The sequence below is a fragment of the Diplotaxodon limnothrissa genome, linkage group LG4 (assembly GCF_057381915.1).
Source record: "Diplotaxodon limnothrissa isolate DT_005_m linkage group LG4, D_limnothrissa_male_GT1.1, whole genome shotgun sequence".
Taxonomy (NCBI): domain Eukaryota; kingdom Metazoa; phylum Chordata; class Actinopteri; order Cichliformes; family Cichlidae; genus Diplotaxodon; species Diplotaxodon limnothrissa.
In genome coordinates this window covers 24,803,655-24,824,751 of record NC_140599.1, presented here as the reverse complement: position 1 = coordinate 24,824,751, position 21,097 = coordinate 24,803,655, and the positions used below count along the sequence as shown (strand labels likewise).

Here is a 21,097-nt window from a genome sequence, read left to right as displayed (position 1 = left end):
TTTTGGGGCCCTTTAAAGGCCCAAAATTTAAATATAGAATCTGCAGCTCATTAGCCCATATTGAGCTATACTGTCACAGAGAATGTTTAGCATTACTGTACACATTACTGTACGTGTTTTCTCTGCCCAAGTCAGAATGAACTGTTGAGTATACTGCCATATTATTAATGTTATGTACACTTGATGTTGGACTATACCAAGAAGAATACCAAGATACTAAAAATACATCCCAGTACTGAATGCAAATTATCATATTTTTAGACTATCAGAAAGTCTTTCTTTATATAGCTTTTTTTTCAGAGCACTCATAACTTCATCAAAACCACGTAGGATTTTCAGAGCTGAAAAACACAATTAAACTGTATTTTTTAAAAAAGGCCAAGAAAACAAAAGAGACCAGCCCCAGTTGTTTGCGTTAGGACTCCCTCTAGTGGAACCTGTGGGGTTCTATATGCAAACTGTTTTTACCTTGTTTTTACATGACTGAGTGGAACTTACAAGACAACAAAACATGTGGTCCACATTTATTTATTATTTTCCAAAATGCACAAATTAGAAGAAGAGACACACAATCTAGCATTTTCATAAAACCATCATAAAACATTAACTACAGAGCTGTGTGATTACATAACGCAGGCGTGAGCTTAAAAACTCCAAATGTATAAAAGATAGATACTTAAAAAAATTGAAATTTATAAAAAATTTGCTTAAAAGTGAATATGAAAATTGGTAAAACATCTTTAAAAAGTAATAGAAATTTTGACATCAATAGCCTATGCACTTTAGTTCAAGGAGTTCGATTTCAGGCATAATTATTACCAGTTTACACTGACATATATTATTTTAATATTCCTATCTTACATGGCACGCCCTTTTAAGACCAAAATCACTTACTTTCTGGTTCCCTGACAAATCTCACTGGCTTCACCAGCGCTCTCTCAACAAAGTCTTGTTAAATTTTATGAGCACACATCACAAACACAGATACCCTCTAATCAACCATCCGAAAAACCTTCACATATAAAAATACAAAGACCATAGTACCGCAGCCATCAGAGAACAATGGTAACCTCTCTCCTCTTTAACACCACCTGTGTTAACATTATTACCACAATAAGCAGCTTTAAAAAGAGGTGATGTGAAACAGACATCTTTGGGTTTGATTTGGGGAATGTGATAAACACATAAAACTGGTTAAAAAGGTGTAAAGTTAACCAACACCTGGGAAATAAAACCACGAGGTCCTGAATTAAGTCAGAATGATTAAAAAAAATCAATATCAAAAATACTCTCAAGTAAATAAATCTTGTGTATAAATATCAACAGACTATTGGAGTGTTATATTTTGTAGCACCAATGAGCTAGTTGATGCAAGGACACTTACCCACGAGAGGGGTGGCTTCAGTTATTCCAAATGACTGTGATGGTCACACAAAACGATGCTACTGTGAAACACCTATGGTACAATGAAAACACACTGCTCTATGAGCCAACTTATATAAAACTGATATGGAATTACAGAACGAGTGCATAAATATTGAACGTATAGTGAAATGCGGTGAACAGTTTGGATTTGTAAAAACAGTGCTGACAACTGGATTGTTGCAAAACTAGAACGAAATCCATTCAATGTTCAGTTTCACACTTTTCCAACCACCACTGGGATTAAAGTAAGACCACTGTGTACGATAAGCAATGAGTAACAATGGTGCGAGCTCTCACGTAATTATCTGCACATAATTAAATTATTCAGGGTGAAAACAAACACACAAACAAACTTGATGTTTCCTTTAAGTACATAGATGAATAAACATCTGTGGATTGGCTGTGTAGCTGAGCAGTAGGCGTGTGGTTTACTTTAGTTCACCAGCAGGAGGAGAGGAGCCCAAGAGCGGAGACTTGGGGGAAACCTGGACAAGTAAAAAAAAAAAGTAACCAAATTATAGTTTAGAATTTTTTATCAAATTCATCATGGTTAATCCATCCATCCATCCATCAGGGTACCCAAGGTAAGCCAGCGGAAAGATGTAGTCTCCCCAGTGTGTCCTAGGTTTGCCCCGGGGCTTTTCCCCATGCCCCAAATACTTTGGAAGGAGTAGCAACTCTACTCTGAGCCCCTCCTGGATGACCAAGCTCATTTTACCTCTAAGAGATAACCCACCACCCTTCATAGGAAACTCATTTCTACTGCTTGCATCTATGTTCTCCTTTTTTCAGTCACTTCCCACAGCTCAAATTGTTTCACCAGATCAGTGCACATTGTTGCCACTACAGCAATAACCCATTTATCACTCTCTCTGAACCCATGAACCTAACACTGGGAAGAAATGAACATTTTGTGAAGTTAAAATAACAGCTACTGCCAATCCAAGAAAAATCTCAGGTTTAGATCCTTTTACTGTTTAAGTGCATCATATTTCCCCTGTATTTTCTCTTCCAGGAGTGGTTTCTGTTCATGTAAAGCACCTCTTGATCACTACATTTACATGCAAATTAATATTACATTACCATTTTAAATACAAAATATATTATATTTGAGTATGTGTCGTTGAAACCACACATCCTGTTTGTATATTAAGAATTAATCCCACTGAAGCATGTTCTTGTTAAGATATGGAATTACTCATATGTTAGGGGCATTCTTTAGACACTGTACTGTCTCCTGGGCCTTCTGTTCACTAGGTGACTCTGCTTTGTTTTGATCATGCTGTGCTTTGTCCTGAAAGAGCTGACTGAGAGTAATTACCTGGATGAGCAACACAGGGCCAGGTGTGCTCAGGCTATGACTAACTGGTTGAGCTACAGCTTGGTCCTTGGGTTCCCTTCTTTTGCTTTCAACATACATTACCAGTCATCCAAACATACACATTTACATTACATGTAATCACACATTCCTGATAGTTAATTACAGTTTTCCAAAAATTCCCTTTGTTAGTGCTTGTTGTAGTTTATTAGCCAGGTTGTGAAATAAAATGCATAAAGCACATCTGGAATTTGTCCATCACTTGGGGGTTTATATACTAGTTTATGACACACCTTGCCTGTTTACGGTCAACTTTGTGTTATATACAAACTAATAGCCAGCTGAGAGGCTGGGATAGTGATTCATACCTGAAAGACGAGTGCAGATGGTTGGTAGGATAGAGAAACATGAGCAGACTCATGTCTGCATGTTTCAGCAATGTGCTGTCACTTATGGAAACTTAAAAAAAATAAACTTAAAAGAATGAGTGAAGTTTAGGTTTTGTTGGGGAGCAGGTAGAAGTCAAATTATATGACAAAGTTATGCATCTCTCGTTCTGTTTAGCCAAAGAGCTGCACAAACATACACCATAAAGCCCACATTAGGTGAGAATGTGTACTTATTCTAAGGCAGTGACTTGTTTGACAGCTGCAAGCTTGTGGGTAATTGGTTTCTGGCTTAAACAGATTTGCTTGTTTGCTATTTTTGCTCAACCCAAAGCCAACTTTAATTTCTGTAGGTATGCAGTAAACCATATGCAACTCTTGCATATCAACACGTGTTTGAAAACACGCAAACATTGCAACACTGCCCAGATGTGGGAAGGAGGCTTATTTTAAAGAAACTGGTTGGAGGAATAATTGACAGAGGTTGTATTTTGCATGGCTCAATATGTGACAAAATCCAGTTTGGATGGGTTGCATGCAAACAAGAATATTACATAATTATCCGTGTGCTATTAGCCATAGAAAGTGGCAATCACTTCCATGACACATTTCTTGGATTGTTGAATGTTGGTGTGAAAGGGCTACTTTGTGTCTTAGCAGCATATTTAGATACTCACAGGGGATGGAGGCTTTGCAAAGTTGAGGTGAGCGTACAGAAGCACAGCGATGTCATTCTGACTGGCTTCAAGGGCAATGGACAGAGCAGTGCTGCCATCCTGTTTAATACAATGAGAAAATGTTGGTGAGACGCTGGTTTTGGGAAGGAGTTCGCATAACCACAGACCGAACTGGAATTCTTACATTATCGGTGAGAGTGGCATCACATCCTGGCACTGATAGCAGCTGACGCACAATGTCCACATGACCATGTTCACAGGCACACATGAGTGCAGTGGAGCCGTCGTCATCGCGGATGTTAACTTGTGCCCCGCAGGACAGCAGCGCTCGCACCATGTCCCCTCTACCATGACTGACTGCCAGCATCAGCGCTGTCTGTCCAGCCTACAAAACACACATTGGTTAAAATTACTGTTACCCTAATTTTTTAACCAAACTGTGGACACATTGAGACTGCATTTGTGTACATGGTGCAGCAGATACATTTTGAGCAGAATTCTTAAAATCACTTGTAAGAAGACGGTCTAGTTTCTAGAGCAATTGCAATGTGATTGCTAACAGGAATCAAACCAGATGAGCAAATGAGACTGGCTGTTTTTTCTACATTGGCTTCATAGAAATTCACAACTTTTATCCCCTGTTGTCATATCCCACATTGCTCCAAACTTAATTAGTTAGAGCGGCTTTTACTGAATGACTGTAAGGAAAGCAACAAAGACTATAATCACTGGTCTCATGCATGTCACTGGCTTTTGCTACCTGCACTATGCCCAAGGTGGTAAATTGTATATCCACACAAAATCACAAGGTATTCAGATTTTTCTGGAATATTTGCCAAAATGTCACAAAAAAAGTTTCAGACAAATAAAGACTGAAAATTCTAAATAACTGGGTAAAACTGGTGCATGAAATATTTTCCAGAAATTTGTCAGTTTTATAAAAAATGTCCCTGTTAATGGATGTATTCCTCTGAAAGCCAAATGATAATCAGATGCTTACAGTGTTAAAGGTGGAATAAACAGAAAAATACATGGAAGTAAAAAAAAAAGAAGTAGAAATATCAGCTCATTGTCTTGAGAAATTGGATTAAAATAAAATATGTCCTTCACATGCTAAATGCCTCCCAGGGTTAGTATCGTGCACCACATTTTCCTTGACAAAGAAATATTTCAATAAAACGCACATTTAGTTTGTTGGGATCTGGTTACCACTTCTTGTTTGGGTAACAACCAGTGGGAGGCTATGAAAGTTTTACAGTTTTGTACTTTTCTAACTGTCCACACAGTGTCGCTGTTGTGACAACTTTTGTGAAGCACTTGGCCATGGGTCAGCTGTCTACAAAGTTTTTACTCTTGTACTTTTTGTAATGATTACAGTTTTTGAAACATAAGACATTTTATGCAGTCCTAGTCCTGCACTAATGCATGACAATGGGGGATTTTTGTGTGTGTGTGGAGACGCAGTAAAAACTAATGAGCAGTAGAGGGCGCACCTGGCTGGCCTTGGCATTGACATCCCCTGTGCGCAGCAGCTGCAGGACAGTTTGAAGGTCACTGTCGGAGTGGAAGGCAGCCAGAGCCGTCAGCATGATGGCTGTGTAGCCCGCCTTGTTCTGCTTGTCAGCGTTACACAAGCCTGTCAGGTAAAGAGGCCAATCAATTTGACAGGTGATATAACAGCAGCACAACAAAGTAAAAGGGATCGTTACCATTAAAAATTTAATATGACTTATTTCTTAAATTGTAGAGATTATCATAATAAAAAATAACCATAAGACTTTACATTGACTCTTCAGTCTTATGAGATTTTACTTCGCTTAATATCAAAATTTTCTCCAGCGCCTCTGTTGTTTTCTCATAAAAGCACAGAACTCACCAGTGTCCAGCAGAAGTTTCACCACGGGGAAGTTGGAGTGGGAGACAGTGTAGTGAAGGGCTGTATTCCCGTTGCCGTCAGCCATATTTATGACAAACTCCAGCAGCTGAGGGGAGATTGAGGCGAAAGTGTCCATGTAGGCCTTGACAACAGCTGTGTCGGCCGTTTTGTGGCAGGACACACGTAGCCACTCTTGCAGCACTGTGGTGTAAGCTGCCCTCTGAGATCAGACACAATGAGGACTGTTAAGGCAAATAAACATTTGACAGATGGCTGGAGAAATGCAAGAGCAACGACGACATCAAAAATGTGAAACCAAACCTCAGGAGAAGCCTTGAGTTAATGTGTTGTTTGATCTTTCATTACTTGCAAAAATTATGAAACCAAAGTTAAGAATTTTCTTATTTTAACTTAGTCTTATTCCAGACATGGGGTGCAACAATCCAGTGTAGTCTTAGTGCCGTTCCCAAGCCAGGATAAATGGGAAGGGCATCCGGCATAAACTCTTTCCTGAATCAAACATGCAGATAATCAAATATCTTAAGCTATGCTTTAGTAAATATTTAGAGTTGGCAAACTAAAGTAAAATATATTCTAAATTAAATTATTGAGTGTGCACAGTTTGTGGGTAGCTGTGCCTCCTTGTTTGAGGTTGGTCTATGTCATTTATTTTAAAAGTGAACCTTCTGAATTTCCTAGAAAGAAGTAACGACAGAAGAAATGTGAAGAAATGTGGAGAAATGTGAATTAGACTCAACACGTACTGCTCCTTGTTGGCTGAAGGCATTAGGTTCCCCCAGGGCTTTCTGCAGGGCATGCAGAGCTAACATCAGGCTGTCAGTCAGCTCCAGTCTGTGGCAGATAAGGAGACAACATCACTCTCAGATGTTCATAGATCCTTTAATCCTCACAGACAGACTCTGTGTACACTTACCTGACTTGTTTTGAAGGCGCTGTCGCAGTCTCATTTGAAATACGTTCATCTGCTGGTTTGCACTCTGACTGGACGCTGTACCGCTGCTGGGCGTTATCACTGATTTTAGTGAGGCCAGGTGATGAAGAACAGGTAAGTGAAGCCTTCTGCTCAGGAGTGGATTCAGTGCTAACTGGTGTGGAGGTGACCTGTTTGTGCTTTTCTGATGATTGTTTGACAGTCTCAGAATCATTTGATGAACATGGAGGAGGTATGGCGTGGTCTGATGCTGGTGGCTGTGAGGCACATTTTTGCACCACAGTGTCTGTCGCTGGTGACTGAGGTGCTTTGTTTGATGGCATTGTGTCTACAGCTGCAGACTGGCTGGGACTTGAGTCTGGAATGGCAGCTGGTAGTTTGACAGCATTTTGCTGAGGTACACTGGTGCTTTCTTCTTGCTTGGAATCCTTGTTGTGTATTGTCTGCTGGTGCTGGACTGTAGACTCTGGAAGTTTTTCTCTGGCTTCATGATATTCACTAGAGTCACTCCCCTCATCTGAGCTCTCACTGCTGCTATCTTCTGAGGATGTGGACTCGTAGCTGTAAGACACGAACAATTTTCACTCTGCTCAAACAGCTCAGAGTCTTTGCAGGTGACACAGGGAGTACATTTCTGCTTCTTCTTTTACCTTTTTACTTAACCTTATGCTGACAACATTCCCTTGACACGGTACTCAGTGGATGAAAATAGCCGACTGCTGCTATGCAATAACTAACACTTACCCTCCATTGACTCCAATAAACTGTAGGTTTTTCTTCGTAGAGGGCGAGCCTGGTTCACCTTCTGCTTTCCGCTTCATAATTGATCTCAGAGACAATTGGGGAGATGAAGCTAGAAAAGATACCAGCAATTATTCATACAGTGGGAGCATGATGTGGTCAGAAGACACTAGTTTAAAAATCACATACCTGTCTTAGGTAAGCCTTCTTGTGATTGGATAGAATCATTTGCTTCTTCCTTATTATGCACAATCTGATCATCAGATGCAACAGCAATGGCAGGATTAGCTACAGGTACTGAGGTGGACAACCTGCTCTTCAAGACATCACGTACCTGCTTAGAGCTGACTGCAATCGGCAACTCAACTGGAGCATCTGAGGGAGAGAGACAGACAACATTTCAAAGCTAACTAATCAGTCTTTTTGTGCAGTAATGCAATAAATAATTGTTATTGCAAAGATACAGTCTGATGCAGTACAATCCAGCAGTAATGCAGCATTCCAAACCCCTCCAGTTAAAATTTAAATATATTAAATATAGAAGTATTTGCGACTTTTCAGCTTTCAGTAAAAACATATATTTGAGGGTGACAGACTCAGTTTCTCAGACAATGATTAAGTCTAGCCTTAGACCAACCCCCGCCCGACACACACACACTTTTTTTTAAGAACAGATCCTTGGTGATTTTTTTCCTTTCAGTTTAGGACTAAGCATAATTCATATCTGGGAAACCTTTTGCACAGGTTTCACAAAATGCTCTTGCATTGGACTGCATCAGACTCTCCAGTTTAAGCTCATAAAGTCTCAGTAACAGACCTTCAATTCGCCCTCTCTGGTGGTCTTCCACGCCTCCAGCAGCTGGCTGAATGGGGGGGGAGCTGCAGGTCTCTGCTCGGAGCAGTGTTCCCACCTCTACCACAGTAGGCTGCTCCAGTGTGTACACCTGAATTCCTACAGTTCTCTGGTCCCTCTGGTGTCGTTGCTGTGTGAAGCTGACTAGTGTATGCAGGCTGCAGCCTTGAGGCTCCTGCCAGCCCAGGCTCGTTGCTATGACTGGATGCTCTGCCTGAGGGCCCTTCTGGACTCCTGCCACCTGCTGCTGTGCAGCCTGTAGTTCCTGCATTGTCCTCTGTAGTTGACCCTCAAGCTGACCCACTTGATGTTTGAGGACTTCTGTCTCAGGCAGCAGTCCCAGATCCTTCTCTTGAACCCAGACCCCCACATGACGACTTCCTCTTGAGTCCTCTGGTCCCACGCCAATGGTGCGCACTTCCCGCTTTGCATCTGGTCGCACTCCACTCACAATCACTGTGTCCTCAATCTCACACCCTGAGTCTTGCTTGGACCCATCAGGTGTGGTGGGGGACAGTGACCCTGCTGGCTTATTGTTGTTGCTCCCCTTTCCAGTGCTCATGTCTTCTTCAGGGATGTCAATATAGAGCTCCCCTCTGGGACGACCTCGGTTGAACCCCAGAGTGTGGCCCAGGAACTTCTGGCTCTTCAGCTGGACACTGAGCTGCCGTTTCTCCTCCTGCAGCACTGAGATTTTAACTTGGAGCACAGGGATTGTTTTCACCTGTTCTTCTAGCTCCCTTATCTTTCTCAGGGCTGCAGCCATCTGCTCCCTGACATGTTGCAAGTGAGCTGGGGTTGGAGTTACTGGGGTGGACAGGCCAGAGCTCATGGGAGTGAAAGATCCACCTCCACCCTGTGACCGGTTGAAGCTGTGTGCGCTGCTGATGGAGGTGTTAGAGCCAACTACACTGCTGTGCATGCTGCCAAGATTGGAGAATCTCCGTCCCTCTTTCTCTTCTTCCAGCTTCCTGCGAGCATCCAACAGAGTCTTCTCCACCCGGGCAGTGCTGAAGCTGGGCCTTTGTGATGTATGGTAGCCTGGGGCACAGTAGGAGTAAGAGGAATGCCGGCTGTCCATGCTGGCATTGGAGCAGAGAGACTCTGTGGAGGTCCACCAGGAGCCAGCGTAGCCATAGCCACGGGGCAAAGAGCCATAGCGTGGCCGGCGTTGGACAGGCACCTTTTTGATAGTGTTCCCCTTCTCTATGTCGTTAACATATTTGAGGAAGTCTAGGTCCAGACGGTAGCCATAGGGGGTCTCCACTGAGTAGGGTGCCTCCTGTTCTTTGGCGTGCAGGGAAGGGGGGGCAGGTGGGTTGAGTTTCCCTGCAGGGGAAGGAAATAAACTTTAAACAAACGGAAATCTGCATCTAATCTTGGGTTCAGACTTCAGAAAAAAGCATCAGCTACTCCACAGTTATAAATGTACTCAGAATTCATCACCAAATTAGGCACAAAGTGGATTGTTGGAGTTCATTATGACACAATCTTACAGTTAAAATACATGCCAGTTGTGTGATAGTTTAAATCCTAACAAAAGCATTAACCTATCATCATTTTTATGTTGATCATTATAAGGAATTAAAAATAGAGGGCGCACCTGGGAAGCCGGGGTCCATATGCAGCACCTGTGCCATAATGCGCCTGTGGCTGCTTTTCAGACAGTCACACAAACACCTCACCTGTAGGGAGACAAAAGTGTTGAAATTAAACATACTGTACACTAAGCATTTCTATAAATAACAAAGGATTCAAGATTTCAAGAGCTTTACAACAATATACACAGTATACAGAGTACTGCAATGCTGTTTCACCCCAAGCCCCCCATGGTGCATCTATAAGTATATAAAAGATATATCTCCAAGAGATATAAAACTAGGAATTACAAATAAATAATATGCTAAATTTGGGTAAAATTAAGGGATAAAAAGGTACTAATTGCTAACTATACAATACTATAATAATAACTATTCAATACAAACTGTACCATAAACAAAGACAGAACAGAGACAATACGAAGTGGATTGTGCAGTAGGTGTTGAATACCAGGTTCAAGTTACGGTCAGGATATTGTAGACAAGACAGGACATGTGAGACATGTGCAAGATGCAAAATATGCAAATACAGTATAATTTAGATGTGTGTTCAGTAACTATGTGATTAAGTGTGCAAATAAGCATATTGCTCCCAGGTCCAGTTTGTAGTGGATTTGTGGAAGTTTTTGTTGTTTTGAGTCTTTTGGTGAGTATTTTAAGGTGTTTGTAAAAGTGGCTTTTCTTGCATTAATTATAAAGATGCAATCAATGCAGTAATACACAACTGTCTACATCCAACTAAAACCTAACAGAATCAGTATTCAAATATCTTAATATCTTAAGTTAACTGTAAAGTCTGCATGACATAGTGTGTCCAGAAATAATTACCGCTTTTGACTGCATTGCTCTCTCTGTATAATGGTCAGAAATAGCATTAGCCTTTCTACCCGCCTGCCTCCATTCCTTATTTTATCCTTCCATTTTTTTGAGCATATTGGGCCACTGTCAGTTGTATATTTGTTTCTGTTCATAGCATTCAGAGAAGAGAAGTTACAGGGGGAAAGTTTCCTGGCAGCTAATTCTAGGACAGAGATTTGCCAGTTACAGCCTTATTAGGAATCATCTGTGCGCACTTACTTCGCCTCTCACATTAGGATTTACAGACACTCTCTCTTCTTTCTCTCCTGCACTTCTTCCATCTCTGGCTTCTTCTCTATTTGTCCTTTCTTTATGCTCTTCTGCTCCCGTTTTACCCCTCTAAGCATCAGCTGATGATCAGAAGGTTTCAGCTAGTCCCTTTCTTTTCCTCTGCACACTTAGATGCTTTTTAATTCAGCCAAAACACACAGTGAATTGCTGAGAACTTGCATTTTACCAAAGGTAACATATCGTTAGCTTCATAGCATAAGTGCCTAAGTCATTTTTTTGTGTTTTCGGAAAACAAGAAAAAACTAATTTTCTAAATTTTAGAAAATTAGTTTTTTCTTGTTTTCCGAAAACACAAAAAAATGACTTAGGCACTTATGCTATGAAGCTAACGATATGGATTTTGACTCTTTATAAACAAAAGACTAAGCCTTTCCCTCCACAGAGAGCAACACACTGCCAGCAAAAATGTAGAAACCCTAATGCCATGCCTCTGAGTTGGTGTGTGCTTGGAAAAGATTAACTTTCTAGGTCATCACTTTGTGGGAACTGTGGAAATCTTTAAGCCGTCCACAGCATTAGTCAGTTGAACATCTTTATATACTATGGCTTTGATAAGATAGGAACAGAAGTCTGCGCTGCAAACCACTTTGTTTTCAAGTGCAAACTATATTTGCCTCAGTCTAAAGCTGTTTTTTGTTTTTTCTCTTCCTCTCTCGCTCTCGCTCTCTCTCTCCATCTATCTTGTGACCCTAGCCCGTGCTTGCTCGTTTGTGAAAAGTAGGACACTTGGAAACACTGACTAAATTGACATGGTATTTTTGAAGTGCTTTAGTCAGTTTAATTTCTCGATGTGATTCTGCTTATCTGTACCCTTTCATCACCCTCTCATTCCAAGATTGCCACACACTATTGGGCCGTGAAATACAGACTGCATGCAAACCCAAACCCATTTTAAGATTGGCACCATGGTGGTAAGGAAGAATCACACTGGTTAATCTAATTTAAAATGAAGCCAACTATCCTTCAGCTTACACATGAGGACTTTATGCCCCAGATATAAAATTTTAACTTGCATATGAGAAAGTGGAGAAAAAAAGACAAATCTTGACTAATATTGCAGAGCCTTTAAAAAAGATGAAGAATTTGGCTGCCTGCCTTCAGCCTACAGTTTAAGTGTCTGTTTATCTCCATTGAAAGTGTCAGACTGATGGTGTACAGTGTCTGGTGTACAGTGCGGTCTGGGAATGACTACATATGTGAGAAAGTGAGAGTAGGACATAGAGGCGTGGTTGCAAAAAAACAGACTGTGTGAGAGAATATGCGTACAGGGTGGAGGGCAGCACTGACAGGGGACAGCCGATGAGATATAATTAGAGTATGTAGTTTTGCAACCTAACATGCCTGCCAAGCAGACTGGTTGATGTCGTCTACTCGACTTCCCTTCAAATTCCACTTTATTTTTATAATTTTGCTCTGAAGAAGCAAACAAGCATAGAGAGACAGAACAGAAAAAAATCAGGTTACTACGGGTAAATCATTAAAATGCACACAATCAATAGCTGACTACATGGTGATGGTTATTTGTACGATTAGTCCCAGAGGGAAAAAGAAAAAAAAAAAAAAGGAAGGGTCAACCCAGACACCTGCTGATGAACACCTAATAAAAAACGTAGATGAATATCCAATAGTCCATCAACTTTATCCAGTTCACGGATGAGGCCAGAGGGCCTGATCCATTCAGCATACATCTGACGTGCAAATATAAAAATCCTGTATGAGCAATGCCTAATTTCCAAAACTATAGGTACCATGGAAAAAAAAACTCCCAGACACAGGAGAGTAGTTTTCCCTGTGTAAAACTACCATTCATAAATAACAGCCAATTTAATGAGCAGAGATGATAAGTTTTTCCTTTCGGATATTTCTTTTATGATAGCAAGGAAGCACTCCCCTGTAAGTGGTTCTTGTCCAGACACTTCTTTGTTATTGCCTTTTTACTGGCACTAAGCAATACTTCATGGCTATATTTGCCTCAAATGTACAAGTCATTTGGTCGATTACCTAAATATATGATATCGAGAGTATAGTCAAGCTCAAAACCTATTATGAGTTTAATTTATGTTACTGTCTTTGCTCAGTAAGATTGTTTTGCTGGACAATTAGAAAACATGTGATAATGATCAGCCATTGTAATATCACATTGTATCCAGCAGTGTCCAGATTCCAGATCTGCCCCTTTGTTGATGTTTTCTTTTTGGGGTTATAAAAAAATGAATTATTAAATAAAGGTGCTGTCATTTTATTTTATTTATATAACCTATCTTCACCTGTTAGTGTTGTATTTGTTCCTTGATTTGACCTTGATGTATAAGGCGGAATTTTTTCCCAAGACACTGCATATATGAACAAATTCTGGGTAACATCAATAAAAAAATATTTATGATGACCTCATGTAAATTGCAGGTTTCACTAAGAAGTTGAAAACTTTTGAGATCTGTATTGGCTGAAATAACAGATATGATGTAATGCCTTTCCAGGTCCAGTCTCTAAACTTCAAGTCCGAATTATACTCGTTTAAAATCTTCACTATATTCCAAAAATCTTAAGAACAGTTATTCCTCTTACATTAATTAAACAATATATTTAACAATACTTCTGTCAGATCACTTAATTTATTTAGGTACTTGTTTATCTCACCTACCACAGATTGTAGGATGACACTCAACTGGCTTAATTCTTAACCTTTCCATTTTTGCACCATACCCACTGTTGCACCAGCAGAATGAATACTGTAACTGTGTTGCTCTACAATAGTCCTTCAACCATGGCAGGAACATTCCACCTTTTTCTTTTCCTAGCTGTAGTATTTTAAATTTTACTCTAGACTTATTACCCTGCCCTATCCTACAGGTATTCACTTCCATTTATTAATCTGTTTTATTAATATCTCTGCTGGTACGGACTGAAAAAGGAATAGCAGAAGAAATAAAATCAAATTTTCACAATTTCTACTTTATTATACAAATTAAGGGAGCACATCGTTCACGGTCTACTTTTATTTCTTTTAGCATAAAACAATAATTTAAATTTGATGTTGTTTAGATTCTCTTGTATAGTGATACCTAGGTATATATAATACTATTTTTTTCTGCTGAGTTTATAAAATTAGCGTTGATAAAATATAGCTTTATAAACACATATTTTGGGTCTAGTGTATGTTTAATTTGCATCACGAATAAAAACTTGTTTTATCCCTGTAAGTAAATTTGCTGTTATTCCAATGTGTTTTCTAATTACTTGAGCAAGAAGCTCTATAAATAATGCAAAGTGCAAAATGTAAAGTGGGGCTTAAGGGACACCCTTGACGGCATACTCGTTTCAAACTAATTACCCTGAATAAATTCCATAATTCTGAAATCTTCTTATTTAAACTGATTATTTTCCACTATCAGGCTCCTACAACAACAGCAGAGTGTTTCATATGTGCTAATGTGTGTGCACGTATTCCACTGAGTGTGTGAGTATGGCTGGGGTGGAGTGGCTGACCTTCCTCTCCGTCTCTCTGGTTTAAACAGAGTTCCTTTGAGATGACATCTGAACAGAAACCAGCATTTGCCCTTCCCCAGCACAACTCTCCCCAGCCAGCCTCCATCTAGGACACATGGTTTGCCCCCATTACTCCCCCCTACCTCCTTCATAGAGCTGCATACCATGCTAGAGGAAGCTAGCATGGTCTGGTCTCTCCCCTCTATTCCCTGCTATTAAGATTAAGACAACCCCTGGGGGGGTAAGATGCAGGTCATCCAGCACAAATTACGCGTCTGTGGTATGTCCTGTAGGATGTCACGAGAGTAACTGCATAATGCTGTAGCTTAATTGACTACTCGTACTCACCACTGAAAAAGATTTTTTCCTCTATGTGCATGAAAGTTTCGGGTTTACTCCTTTCTATGCAGACCAAACTCCAGCATGGTATTAAAAGGGTTAAAACTCGGTTTGAGTTACAGTGTGGATAAACATTCCCTCAGAAGACTAAGACCACCGTGATGAGTAATTTTAAAATGCCAAGCTTCATTTCAAGGTCTGTTCTCCCTAGTTTATCAAACTCATTGCTTCCATTCATTGAGTCACCTTATTATTATTGCCATTACAAAGGATTAAACCTCAGTACTACTAAGTCAAAAATACCGCCGCTCTTTCCACCACCCAGAGACGATCTTTATGGAGTTTTCCATTGCACTGCTGACTCTCAGCCTTTGGTGATTGCGATTTTGCTCAAGCTTGGGAATGGTTTGTGAATTAGGAAAAGAGGGATTTATTTTCTACTTCATACCAGCTGCTTGCGCTGCGAGGATGGGATCTCTCCTCCCCAGGCCCCTTGCCTCTCCCTTCCTTTTCTTGCTCTCTTACAGTCAGCACCTGCGGGAAATAAGAATAGAGGAAATTTGAACTTTGGCTGCCACTGCCTTTGACTGTATCAGTTAGTAGTCCAGAAAAATGACAATAACTGGGATATATGCAGGAATAGTTTTCAGGGGACATCAGTAAAATCATGGAAAGGGTGTGCAGCTCTGCTGACACAGAGATAAACAGAGATTCATAACAGGTGGGCATGACGTGAGGGTAAACACAGGTTGCAAAGCAGGAAACAAACATTTCAAAACAGAACACACATCCAGTGTGTCAGTGTTTTTGACTCACACACCGGATGTGAACAACATACACCCATAAGATGCAAATCACACACTGATTGTTGCACAATATAAGTGAAGCCTGAGCCATGTGCAAGTTCTCCTCTCACAGCTTTCTAGAAATAATTTCCCCCACCCCATTCCAGTTCAAGGCTCTCTAATCAATTCAAGGCTGGGAGCGGGAGCCTCCCTGCCATGTGATTGGGCAATGTGTCAGTTTTCTAACTCTCCCAAATCCAGTGGCACTCACAAACACCCCCACCCTCTGGATTAGTGGGAACCTGTCTGTATCACCTAAGGCTAGACTGATTTCATGAGCCTTATGATGCATTTCCTTCAACACAGTCGTAACTGCTGTGTGAGTGTCAACCAGACATGCTGCATGACAGCGTCTGCTGCCGATTCTCCTACTTTGGCTCCAGCAGCACAGAGTCAGGCTGCTGTGAAAGTGCGGTCGACATTTTGTCTGGAGTTCTCAGAGCCTAAAAAACACCGACGAGTGACCTTTGCGTCATATCATAACAAGGCTTGCCGTTGTTCTGTCCATTGTTTCATTGTGTTGCCATGCCAATACCACTGAGGGTATTGGTGGGAGAGAAACATCTTTTAGACTAGAACTACAGCCAAATCACAAAGAGCCATTCATTCAGGCCCTAGTTCCACAGCTGGTTCTAATAGAAATCAAGGAGGGGCATCTCTGAGAAAAAGAGAGGGAGCGGTAGACAGAGTATGGACGAGTGTGTGGTAAGGAAATTTGCCTCAAAACAAACAAACAGTTGGTGAAGACCTGTTATGGACCCACACACTGACAGAAAGTGGAAACACAAGATGCAGGACTTGCACTGAGTGACTGATATCTAAATCTAAACAGGCTCCAAAGTTAACAAAACTAGATGTATGTGTTGATGACTGTGAATAATACCAAAGTAAAAACATATTATGAATACATTTCCACCTTAGTTATGGGACCTCATTTATCAAATCCAAAAGCTAGTCGCAAACAATGAGATCAAAGACAGCGGCGCATGTCGGGCTGTTATAACTGTGCGTTTGGCGGAGATGGCAAATACCAAACATTACAGAGGAGACAAGCTGAACTCCCATGGACTCCCACAGAACACAGATGAAAACACACATACCCCCTAAACACACCAACACTGTCTGAAGCCTGATGACTCCCATAAATCAACAAACACAGTTGAAGATATTACTTTGATTTATTCAAGTAAGGGCAAAGATGATATGAAAGCCCAGTGATTTAGCTGCTTTTAATTCATCTGAAAAGTTTTAGCTCCCAAAGAAAAGCTCTCAGAACGGCAGTTTACGTGCTGCTGTCATCATACCAGGCTAATTGTCTGTTTCAAAACGGAGACCATATTTGAGGTCTGACGAAGAAAGGGTTACAGGAAAGGGAGCTTCATCTTTCTATTCCCCAAGGACGCAAAAACAACTCAGTCACTTCCTCCCAGCCCAGGAGAAAGAGTAACAAGGAGAAAGAGAGCATAAATGAAAAAAGGGGGGGTAGCAGCGGTAGGAGAGGGAGAAAGGAGTACAGTGAGAGAGGGAGGGTGGGACAGAAAAGAGGGGAAATTCGAGGAAAGACAGGCAAACTGTAAAAGGAGGGGGAAGAAAGTTTTAGATGGAAACTTCTGAAATGAGAAGAACATGCCTGTTCTCAGATTTGGACTCCACCAGAATGAATCACGCTGACACCAGAATGAGTGCTGCTACTAACGCAGGACAAACATCTACAGATCAGACAGAGGGGCCGCAGAGCGCTCCTCACAATGAGTAAATAACGATTCAAGAGGACCTCTCCTCATAATCCCACATGGCTCCACCTAGAAGATTACCATCATTTGTACATTCCTCTCCTAAAATAGAGAGAAAAAAGAGAGAATCCCTAAGACAAGTAGCACTTTGTTGCACTAAATAAAGCTTATTGTTGTTCAGAGTTGTTTTTTTTCAGGGTAACAGGCCACAGACCTCAAAAAAGATGTGCTGAAGGCTTTTAAATGTCACATAAAGATGCTGCTGTATCTACTGAGACTTCTTTGTCTTCCTCCTCATTCTGCAGCACAGATGGCTTCATTCAGCCAACTAGCCCTGGATGAATAATAAATCAGAAAGATTAAAACAAATGTTTCCCAAAGAGCTGAAGAATAATAAATGCAGAAGCAGCAATAGCCATTTTTCACCCAGCGTAATGTGGCTGAAGAGCATATGTCACCGCATGACAGAAAGGGCCTTCACCAAATGCGAGGTCAGATGATCTCATATCAGCATGCTCATACAGTGTGTACTCATGCTGCTGGTGGGACATGTGGTTTTTGACTAATGTAGCCATTAAATTCGGGACAGTGAAATCATAACCCAATGGGATGTCACCTCCAGGACTTCTTGCCCTTTAGGAAAAAGCCCTGTTTTTCACATTAAGGAGTGGTGATGAGAAGGAGCAGACGGCGTGGAGCTGGAGCAGTCTGGTGCTAGAGAGACTATGGCCAAAAGGAGAGGCCGGCCAGCTCACATTACTCCTGGAACAGGAGCAGAGTAAACACCCGCCTCTCCGCTATTGGTCATTGTGCTGACCTCCAACAGGAAACTGAGCAAGGGTGGGGCTGAGCGACAAGGAGCGGCACGGGGGGGAAAAAAGCCATTTGGGAGAAAATTCCTGAGCAGTTGTGGAGGTGGGGATTAAGACGGATGCTGAGCAGAGACGCAGAGAGTTGCTCTGTTTTAGAGAAACTGAGGTGGTCTGGAGAGGAGGAAACCCAGACAGCAGTGATTGAGAGATGGTGGAGAGCCAGTCACAGCAGTTTGAGGGTTAAAAGATCAGGTCAGCGTGTGTGAACAGATGGTACAACAGAACGCAGGAAGTCATATCAGTCCGGTTTCCATGCTAAGTTAAGCAGTTCCTTCTCGAGAATCTTATCAATTACTTCCTGATTTGGTGAAGTTGTTGATGCAACGGTTGTACAGACACAAATAAAACAAAACAGACAAGGGGAAAAATAATAATCCAATGCACTTTACACATGTTGCTTACTGGACAGCACAGTCCATCTGGCTTCTCTGGGTGATTAATAAAATAAAGGAGATCAGTCAGCTTATTCAGCAGGATAACAAATTACTGTCCCTATTAGAGAAAAAGCCAGCTTTTCACCATATGTTCACTACACTGCTCTCCCTAATCGACAGAGTTAAGTAGGAGTATTAACTCACTGTCTTGACCACAGCAGTCTCATGCTGGGCTGTATATTTATCCAACTCTAGTGCAAAACTTCCTGTTTAATATTCATGTTGTTATGGTGCATATTCACAGTGTGCTTTTTAGAAAGGAAGAATAACACACTAAAAACAAACTGCATGCATAAATGAATAAGGTCCATTAATATTATTATAGAGCCCTGTGCCATAAACCATCATTATTTCACATGACTTTATGAACATGATATACTGTCTTAATATAACAGGTGATTAAAAATGCAGTAAAACTTCTCTGAAAGGCTCATCTGTGGTTAAAAAAAAATCCAAGAAAGTGATAAACAGTCTCACACAGGTTCAGGGTGTAATTTCATTAGCCTTGCTAAACAATTTAAACGCCCGGCGTGTGGCCCAGTGTGCAAATGGGTTTATGGGCCCTGCATTCCTCCACTGCACCCCCGGATCCAAACACTGTAATGAAACAATCACATTCCAGCTCAGAAAAAAAAGAATCTGCTTAAGGAGACTCCAGCTGCTGACAAACCTGGACACAGATCCATAAAATGCAGTCTGGGGGACTCCCTTAGAGTGGGTTTTCTCTTTTACTGCACTTATACTCAACATATCTCAAATTAACAAGCAAATATTTAGTTAGCAGTCCTCTTAGCTGAAACTAAACCACATTATTGTCTTAATAAATCCTACAATCACGAGGGCTCTGATTTTGCCTTAAACCACTGTAACAAAAGCTAATTTATCCCTAAGGTCTGTCCTTAATGCTCTTTAACTATATTATAATATATGGGTTCTATATGACGCACCAACACCTTTTCCATGTAATAACATGACAGATGGGACAGAGACCACGTGAGCACCATGCAGCTGCTGGTAGGTGATTTAATACAGCCAGCAACCCATTACACAACAGCAGGACAGTGGTGTATTGTATGATGTAGTGTAACAGGCTGATGACTGCACTCCCACATCCTGCCAAGTTCTGCTTGCCCACCATGAAAACAACATCTGACTGAGCTAGAAGTTTCTCAGTAAAATGACTGCATTCATAAACAAATAATATAGTAATGCAAAAATTAACAGGGAGATTCTAGTTTATTTGAGAAAGAACTCAGGTTAGAGATGTCTTTCAAGAAAGAAAAAGAAAAAGAAAGAGCAAAAGGTATATATTTGATCCACTTGCCCTGTTAATATATAACCCCCCTTCTTATCACTGACCACTGGCCAGCTACAGCTGGCGAGACCAGCAAATATTGAGGGCAAAAAGCAGCGCTGAAGAACATCTGGAAGTCATGAAAACTTGCAGCGTGCGTGGGACCCACCCTCTCCCATGAGCCCTTACAGTTTTTAAATGAGATTTTCGTTTTTAATTAAATTATAAACTGACTGGATTGTTGCAACATTTTCTGAATTAAGCACGAGATTAAAAAAAAGTTTCAAAGCCAAGTGCAAACACACCCAAAATGCCTTTCTTTCTTTTTTGTTTTTTTGCTATTTTGGAAATGATGTCGCGTTTAGTTGCATACTGCGAGATTTAAGAGCCTAAAAGTTGAGCTTTCCAGGCACCCCCCCCACCCCCACCCCACCCCCGCCCTCCACAAGCCCACCAAGACAATAATAGAGCCCTATGTAATGAATTAAAGCCGCTGTATGGAAAATGCAAAGCTTATAAACAGAAATGTTAAGAAAGCTAGGGTTGTGAGGCCAGAGTTAGTGTGACAGACGCACTCTCAGTCCCCATATGATGTAAATTATTGATAAATATTGATAAATCTGGTTAATCCCGCGCGGTGAGCCTCCAGTGATGCTGTGAACAAAAAAGAGGACGCACCGGAGAACCAATCGCGAGAGTCAAACATTCCTGCAACCGCAGATAAATACTAATATGAAATTATAAAAGCTAATTAGTCAGAAACATTTAACAGAAATACACAACCAGCCATAAGCTACGCTGGGTGTTGGTTTTTGAGGATAAAGGACCCGTTACTTCAGAGAAGGAGCACCGGAGGGGAGAATGGGCAGGACCGACGCTTCACAAAAGAAGTCCCACTGAAAGCTCCTCGTCTGAAGCCATTTACAAAACACGCTGACAAAGACAGACCGAGCTGGTTTTCGCACAGAGGAAAGTCAACTTATTGTCTGCTCTTACCTGCCCTGCGCAAATCCTTTCTGTCGCCTCGGCCCAGGAGGAGCGCTCACTGACAGAGAGACAAAAACACCGCAGCCAAGATGCTCCGAGCCCCCTCCCGCTTCTCTTAAAGGGCACGCGGCC

General features: G+C 41.2%; 1 protein-coding gene across 1 annotated transcript; it reads right to left on the bottom strand.

Annotated features, from left to right (window-relative positions):
• Nucleotides 1-767: 767 nt before the first annotated feature.
• Nucleotides 768-21,012, bottom strand: kank2 (KN motif and ankyrin repeat domains 2). Its single transcript, XM_085352645.1, has 13 exons — nucleotides 20,975-21,012; nucleotides 15,249-15,334; nucleotides 9,832-9,913; nucleotides 8,193-9,557; nucleotides 7,565-7,750; nucleotides 7,379-7,487; nucleotides 6,617-7,195; nucleotides 6,447-6,534; nucleotides 5,683-5,902; nucleotides 5,300-5,442; nucleotides 3,991-4,191; nucleotides 3,807-3,905; nucleotides 768-1,910 (listed from the first exon to the last, which is right to left on the bottom strand). The coding sequence occupies exons 3-13, from the start codon at nucleotides 9,866-9,868 to the stop codon at nucleotides 1,854-1,856; spliced, it is 3,084 nt and encodes a 1,027-aa protein (XP_085208771.1). The 5' UTR covers nucleotides 9,869-9,913; nucleotides 15,249-15,334; nucleotides 20,975-21,012; the 3' UTR covers nucleotides 768-1,853.
• Between the last annotated feature and the right edge of the window lie 85 nt (nucleotides 21,013-21,097).

Coding starts and splice junctions, on each gene's coding strand:
- kank2 (XM_085352645.1), bottom strand. CDS start 9,868: ATGGCACAGGTGCTGCATATGGACCCCGGCTTCCCAG. Junction 5,443..5,682: donor GAAACTTCTGCTGGACACTG/GTGAGTTCTGTG, acceptor TTTACCTGACAG/GCTTGTGTAACGCTGACAAG. Junction 1,911..3,806: donor TTGCAAAGCCTCCATCCCCT/GTGAGTATCTAA, acceptor TTACTTGTCCAG/GTTTCCCCCAAGTCTCCGCT.